General features: G+C 29.3%; 1 protein-coding gene across 1 annotated transcript; it reads left to right on the forward strand.

Annotated features, from left to right (window-relative positions):
* Positions 1 to 3,506: 3,506 nt before the first annotated feature.
* Positions 3,507 to 7,532, forward strand: LOC100813347 (1-aminocyclopropane-1-carboxylate synthase). The gene is made up of 4 exons (XM_006598868.4): positions 3,507 to 3,772; positions 3,893 to 4,024; positions 4,585 to 4,745; positions 6,220 to 7,532. The coding sequence occupies exons 1-4, from the start codon at positions 3,617 to 3,619 to the stop codon at positions 7,193 to 7,195; spliced, it is 1,425 nt and encodes a 474-aa protein (XP_006598931.1). The 5' UTR covers positions 3,507 to 3,616; the 3' UTR covers positions 7,196 to 7,532.
* The last annotated feature ends 874 nt before the right edge of the window (positions 7,533 to 8,406 follow it).

Consider the following 8,406-nt stretch of genomic DNA (forward strand, 5'->3'; position numbering starts at 1 on the left):
TATTTGAAATTAATTAATTACGTATTACAAAGAAGAATTTTTTCAACATAATTAAACACAATCAAAACCGTATAAATTAAGAATTAATGTGTCTCAAATTATATACTCCCTCCTTCCGCATCCTCGATCTCCCATAAAAAATAATTGGAATCTCTAATTTGAAAAAGATACATTGTTAGATTAAATAGACGGGTGACATTTATTCAGCTAAACTCCTTATTTTACTAAAGTCACTTCAATTTGTCTGTTTCACATGTCACCCTTGGTTAAAAAAGGTATTTAGATCATTAGATTTTTATTTTTTTAGATTGGCGGTTAAGTTTTTTTCCTTCTTGTTTTTACGGTTATACACCTTTCTTCTTTCTCTCCACTTTACTTTTTCCTTTCATCTTTCTCTTTCTTACATCCAAAAGATCACAATCATGAACCACTATTTGTGGTATCCTTCATCCCATCATACATATAAATTTAAAAAACATATAAAAATGAAGAATTTAAGTAAACCAATTTTATAAAAATCACATACACAAATTCAAGTGAATAAAAATGTCATATTTGCTTCACTATTATTAAATAAAATTGATTAAAAATATATCTGACTCAGAATAAATCTGTCAAAGTTTATAAAAGAAATCTTGTTAAACGCTGAAATAAAATAACGTAAAATAACATCATGCAATTGAAATAAAAATTCTTGTTTCAATGTCACATCTTATCAGAGTACTATGTCTCAATGTCTTCTAGCACGAGATTTTTAAAGTCATCCACCTAGTTATCTGTTCCTACGAACACAAGATTCAAGATAATCACAAGATCTACACACAAACAACACACAAGGAGCGAGTTATCACATTTATAAATATAATACGGATAAACAAAGATATAATTAAAATAAATTATATAAGTATTTATAACATAGTCCAACTTAATACAATCCACGTCATTTCAAAAAAGGTGACCAGTCACAATAATCACATTGTTTTACGAGAATATTCCAATCACATTTATATCAATTATATGTATAATCGATGTAAAAATCTTCATTATAAGTTAAGATAAAATCTGAGCCAAAAAAAATGATACATTTCAATTTTTTGAGGACAAAAAACATATTAAAAGTTTTATAGGGATGAATTTCAAATATTTTTATATCTATAAGAATGAAAAACATATTTTAACCTTAAAAGAATGGTAATAATGACAAACAACTATTCCATTAGAAAAAGAAAAAGGAATATTAATGACATGATAGTCTTGAAAAAAAAATTAATATATATTTATGGTTCTAAACTAAATTAATGATTTTCGTTTAATTATGTTGAGTGAGATAATAAAAATCAAAAATAATAAATTAGATAATTGATTTTTATAAATAAAATAGAAATTAATATTTATATTTATTCTTATGTATGTCACAAAGAAATTACTTTTCATTTCATAAATAGAAATTGATATTTTCTGGATTTTTTTTTTATTTTAATCCTTTCTTTTTATATTTGTAATTTATAAATAAGAAAAATATTAATTCTTATTATTTAAATAAAAAAATAAATGCTAAATAAATATTTTAAAAATATTTTTAATATAAAAAATAGTTCATATTTATAAGTTATTAAGCAGGTTTTTTGTTCTTCTTTCCAATGGTTTTTTTATTCTGAATTTCATTTTGACCCCAAAATATTTCATATTTATAATTTGACCACTATATTTGTTTGTATTTTTATCCTTGCCTCAATATTTTCTCCTTTATATACCTGTCAATTCTTTTTTATTCCTACTAAGTCCTCAAACATTTCAATATTTACAAAAAAAACACCCAGATTCACTCAAACCACGATTTTATGAATCAAAACAAAGGATTTGCCACAACTCTCTAGAACAAAGATGAACACTCAAGATCAAAGTGCAGAATTTGACTCAATTTGAAACAAACAAACACGAGACTAAAGTTAGCAAAAAAGAGGTGATACTAAGTAACAATGCAAAGAAAATTGAATAATTAAGATCGAAGGAGCAAACCAAAGGGATTAATTTGAAAGAACACTCACGAATTTGAAAAGGAAATTGACGCACAACACAAAATCAGCACCGACACGCCCACAAGCAGAAACAAAAACATTAGAATTGGACATCCAATTCACGTAACCAGCACGAACACTTGCCATAAGTTCAGTTCTTCACCGATCAGATTTGCAACCTCAATCGTTACACCGATTGAAGTGATGCACCGAACCAAAAAATTCACCAATCCAGATCGCAACAAAAGTAAGCTCCAATGCTAGAACAAACAGCTTGATGCTGAAAATGTATATCCGATACCACATGATAAGAATTCCTCCGTGGATCACAAGTTCAGCATCTAATACTGGAATCTTTTAGCCAATTTTTCAAGAAAAAAATATAGAAATCAAAAAGGAAAAAATATGAATTGAAGTTAGAAATATATAATAATGTTGCAATTCAAATAAATTGATAAGTTGAGATGAAGATTCATCACTTTGAATTAACAAATTCAAAGATAAAAATCAAGAGTAATTTCTAAAAATTTATAGAATTTTCTCTTATAAAAACTTTAAAATTTCATTTCAAAATGAGTCAAAACTAATTACAAGATTCACATTTGATTACCTTATTATATTATAGATCCATAAGGCTATCAACTATTGCAAACTATTACTAAAGATCAAAGCATAAGGTAAAAATATTAAAACTCAAACAAACTGATAAAAAAAGCTTAACCCCAATACAAACGGGAAGATCCAACAAAAGTCAAAATATAAAATAGGCTTAATTATATAGTTAATCTCATTATTATAATTAAAAATTCAATTAACTCTTTTAATTATTAATAAGTTCAATTGAATTCTTCAATTGTTTTAAAATATTTCATTTGAGATCCTCAATTGTTGAAAAATTCAATCAAATTCTCTAAATATTTAAAAACAGTACAATCGCATTATTTTTGTTAACTTTATTAATTCAATCAAGTCTAACAATTATTTAAAAACATTACAACCAAACTAATAAATTTGACAAAAAATGATACAAATATTTTTAAATAATTAAAGGATATAGTTAGCCTTTTTAATAATAGAAAGACTTAATTAAACTCTTGATTAAATTTTTTAATAACTGATAAATCTAATTAAACTTTTAAGTTTAATTAATAAACTAACTGTATAATTAAGCCTGTAAAATATATCTAATTTATTCTCTTCCAAGTTTATTAGTTATTAAGAAAAATAAGTTAATAAAAGATTTAATTGTGACTTGTGGTCGTATAGGTCTTTTCACACGTGATGATGAGCCTATGAAATGATAAGAGCGCACGCAATCAATTAGCTTTCGACCAACATAAATCCATTATTAACTTATTTTTTCTTCAGTCTTCGTTAGTATTGAAGTTCGAAATAGACTTTTCTTCCTCGTCATCTTTTATCTACTACAATATTCCCGAAACCTCTGCCTATAAATATGATCCAATATTCTCTCCTATTTCCTCATCAGCACTTGCTAGTTAATTGGCTATATATCCTAGCTAGCACAATCCACAGCTTTTGCAACTCAAACTAGAGTGATCATATATATATACCTCTCGGAGAAACTAATTTTAAACATGGTGAGCCAACAGCTTCTGTCCAAGATTGCCACCAATGACAAACATGGAGAGAATTCTCCATATTTTGATGGGTGGAAGGCATATGATAGAAACCCTTTTCACCCTACAAAAAATCCTCAGGGTGTTATTCAGATGGGTCTTGCTGAAAACCAGGTATGTGTGCGAGCTAGCAAATATTGTTTTAGCCAAAGATGAAATATAATGCAGTTTTTTGATGTTATAATAATAAGTTGACTCATATGGGTGTTCGTTTTTTATGCTTTTCTTTTCCAGCTTTGCTTTGATTTGATTGAAGAGTGGATAAGGAATAACCCCAGGGCTTCCATTTGCACTCCTGAAGGAGTGCATCAGTTCAGAAATATTGCTAATTTTCAGGACTATCATGGGTTGCGAGAGTTCACAAATGTAAGCAACAGACAAACATCATTTAAAGAAGAGAAATACTACTAATTAATTAACAACTATCAACACATATTTTTAACATACTCTTTTAAACATACCATAAAAATTTATTAGAAATAATAAAATTAGGTTAGTCTCACTCTTTATTTAATATTTACTCATTACTTTATAGTTTTTAATAAATCTTAATGGATAAAAAACAGTATGTCACAAAACAAAAATATTGCTCCTCTTAAAAGAATAAATCTTCTTACGTAAAATTTTCACCTCACGTGAAACTCTCATTTTATTTTCCCTCTTTATATTTTCGTTTAGTATTTTTCATAATACTTTATAAAAAATAAATACTAAATAAAATTAAATATATTTAATATATTTTTTTACTGATATATTTAGTATCTTAAATATTTAGAAATAATTATTCAATATTTTTACTTTAATAATTTAAAAAATTAAAAGAAAGATGTTACGAAAGGATTTATATATTACTTGTGACCATAAAAAGGATTTATAAACAGTAAGTGCGTGTTGTGTTGTTAATGAGAAATGTTTTTTTTCTTCAGGAAATGGCAAATTTTATGTCAAAAGTGAGAGGAGGTAGGGTCAAATTTGATCCAGACCGTATATTGATGAGTGGAGGGGCAACAGGGGCAAATGAACTAATCATGTTCTGCTTGGCTGATCCTGGAGATGCTTTTATGATTCCCACCCCATTTTATCCCGGGTATGTACTTTCTCTTTCCATTATAACTTTTGTTCATTCAATGTATGTCACTGTAGTACTCACCCATCATACGTTCAAAGTGGAAAAAGGAAAGCACGCATTTCTAAAGCGATATAATTTATGTTTTGTTTTGAATTAAGGGGGAATTCAATGTCTTAACATGGTATCATGCTATATTTATTTTAGTTTGAAAATCTTTTACCAACAATTTGTTTCTAGCCAAACGATTGAAACCATTGAATTGAGAGATATATGTAGCTTCTTGCAACTGCTCTCAATCTTCTATAGTTTAGAGTTTTATATATATATATATATATATATATATATATATATATATATATATATATATCTTTTTAAACACATTAGCATTTTAATTATTTATAAAAATATCTATAAAGGAGGCAAGTTTGCAACCAGAAATAAGGACCAAACCAGCGTATGGAGCCATTGTTAAATTAAAAGTATATATATATATATCCATGGATTTTGGCTGCGGACACCAAATAGGATCCATGAAGCTTGGGTTTTGGTATCAGTTAAAGTAATGTGTGTCTAACTAATGAAATAATTGACTCAAGAAAATTGCTTTCTCCTTAATTTTGTACCTTATTAATTAATGCCTTTTTCTTTCAATTATAAGTTTTAGAACAAAACTTAATTGTGATATTATAAATATTTTCAATTAATATAACTGCAACAGTGCTATTTGTCAACAAGCATGCGATAATCATTTAACTGCTACTGTGTTATTTGTCAACACAAGCGTGTGGTATTCTTGTTCATATGTTAAGTCCAAATTTGACACTCCATAATACAAGCTAAGTTGATGGTAACTATATATTGACCTTACAAAATGAAACCATGAAAATCTATGTACGGTCACCTCATATTCAAACAGGAACGTCAGCACAATTCTATAGTTACGCACACATGCAGCTCTATTTTCGGCAATTTAATTTTTTTCGGACAGATATCTTGACAATTACAAATTTGGAGAGAAAAAAAATTCAGGTGACATGAAAATCAAGTATTCTTCAAGGAATTTACGTCGTACTAAACACCATTTTATTTTCTTTTTAAAAATGATTTCTTCATTGATATATTTAATTTCACCATTAAAATGTTCTAAAAAATTGTATTTTTCATTGAAAATAACTACATAAAATTTTATTCAAGACCCTTATAACTCTTTGTCCAGCTATCCCACTTTGTGCGTGTGGACCACAATACACACTATACACAATGACTGAATCGGTCAAAGCAGAATTAAACTATTGATTGGGTGATTAGACTCATTACTATAAGTTATAGCATGATTAAGAAGTGACAAAATTAATTAATTAATAAATAAACAATAACGCCATATCAATGTTTGATCACGCAAGCGTCTACTACAACAAAACACAAAGAATGACATAAATGCTTTTATCGGAGTGATAATGACAGATATATTAATTTTCATATTTTACTACAGATTCGTCCGTGACTTGTGTTGGAGAACTGGGGTGCAAATAATTCCTGTCCACTGTGATAGCTCCAACAACTTCAAGATAACAAGAGAAGCACTTGAAGTAGCCTACAAAAAAGCCAAAGAGGACAACATCAACGTGAAGGGGTTGATCATAACAAACCCGTCTAACCCTTTAGGCACAACATTAGACAAGGACACGTTGAAGAGCCTAGTGAATTTCATCAACGAAAAAAACATTCACTTAGTTTGTGATGAAATCTATGCTGCCACTGTTTTCAGCTCCCCTAGTTATGTAAGCGTTGCCGAAGTGATCCAAGAAATGGAACATTGCAAACGTGACCTAATTCATGTGATTTATAGTTTGTCTAAGGACATGGGGTTTCCTGGCTTCAGGGTTGGCATAGTTTACTCATTCAACGATGAAGTGGTGAATTGTGGAAGGAAAATGTCGAGTTTCGGATTAGTCTCTACGCAAACTCAACACATGTTGGCTTCGATGTTTTCGGATGAAAAGTTTGTAACTAGGTTTCTTTCGGAGAATTCTAGGAGGTTGGAACAAAGGCACGAAAAGTTCATGAAGGGGCTTGAAGAGGTTAACATCACTCGATTCCCAAGCAATGCGGGACTTTTTTGTTGGATGAACTTGAAGAGTTTGTTGGAGGAGCCATCTTTTGAAGCTGAGTTGAAGCTATGGCGTGTGATTATTCATGAGGTGAAGCTCAATGTTTCACCGGGATCTTCCTTCAACTGTTCTGAGCCTGGTTGGTTTAGGGTTTGCTTTGCCAACATGGATGATGAAACAGTGGATGTTGCACTCAACAGAATTCGTGCATTCGTAGGTAAAGAAACTAAGAAATCGGTGGGATTCAAACGATGGCAACCGAATCTTAGGCTCAGTTTCTCTTCAAGGATATTTGATGAGAGTGTCATGTCTCCTCATTCGCCTATTCCTACTTCACCACTTGTTGGAGCCAATTGATTGGATCTGGGTTCTACTCGAGCGTTTATATTTTTCAAGAATAATGATGTTGTCCCAGTCTGCATGAGTTTGAAATTAATTAGTCTAGCTAGATGTGGTTTTGTTTTGCTTTTGCTAATGGGGTTTAATTTTGTTTTACCTAGTGTTTAGAAGGTGCTTTGGGTGTTTTCCCGTGTAGGTTGTCCTATTTACAAAACGGCTCTGTCAAGTAGCTAAGGTGACTGAAATTATTCGTGCAATTGAAGTAATGCATGAATGGGAAAAAAATGGATTTACTTTGGCTATTTTATATTGGGGTTGTCTAATTTATTCAAATAAAAATGAGCTTGGTTGTTAATTTAATGATTCAGTTAATTAATAATATAGCCGGTAAAATAAAATAAAAGTTTATTGTATATTGTGCTTGGTTATCTATCTATTTATATATTGTTAACACAAGTTCTTAGGGGGAAATATTTAAAAAATTCAAATAGAAACCATTACACTAACTAAAATGGAATTATGTTCTTTTTTTCAACACATGTTAATAATAATAATAAGGTTAATTCGATATATAATTGAAGGTTGGCTGATTGATTCAAGTTGGCAATTTTTTGTGACCGCATGCTGTATATATATGCGTGCCTTCACTAGTTCCGTGGAGCGTGACATGGAGCATATCTTTAAGATTCGGTTCTTGATGACAAATAATATATGGAAAACTCAATGTCATTCTTTCGTGCCTTAAGCTCATCGGGAGTATGATAATATGATGTGAAAGGCTTTTTAGTCTCTTATTTTCAATGTGTGTATATCTACTCATCTAATCCAATAATGTTCTCACAAAAAATACTAAATTAAACTATTTAAGTATGATAAGCAACTTATATAGTCTTGTTGAATGTACTACGACTCATTATATACCACTAGGTCGTTGATATATTGATACTTCACGCCAATAAATTTGTACTTTTTATTAAAATAAATTGAATTTGATGTGAATTATTATAGTTATATAATAATGAGAAGTTAAAAGAATTTGAGGACAACTATATTTGAAAGATAAATTAAACTACTTACAACTTCTAAAATAAGTGATTTTTAATTAATTTTTAATACTAGTGAAGGTATCCCTACACACAAGTACCTTCTACATAAGCGATACCCTCCATTTTCTTTTCTAAAATGTCCCTTAAAAAATATCTATAACTATACTTCTTTAAAACAAATGC

This window comes from Glycine max, chromosome 16 (assembly GCF_000004515.6).
Source record: "Glycine max cultivar Williams 82 chromosome 16, Glycine_max_v4.0, whole genome shotgun sequence".
Classification (NCBI taxonomy): Eukaryota; Viridiplantae; Streptophyta; class Magnoliopsida; order Fabales; family Fabaceae; genus Glycine; species Glycine max.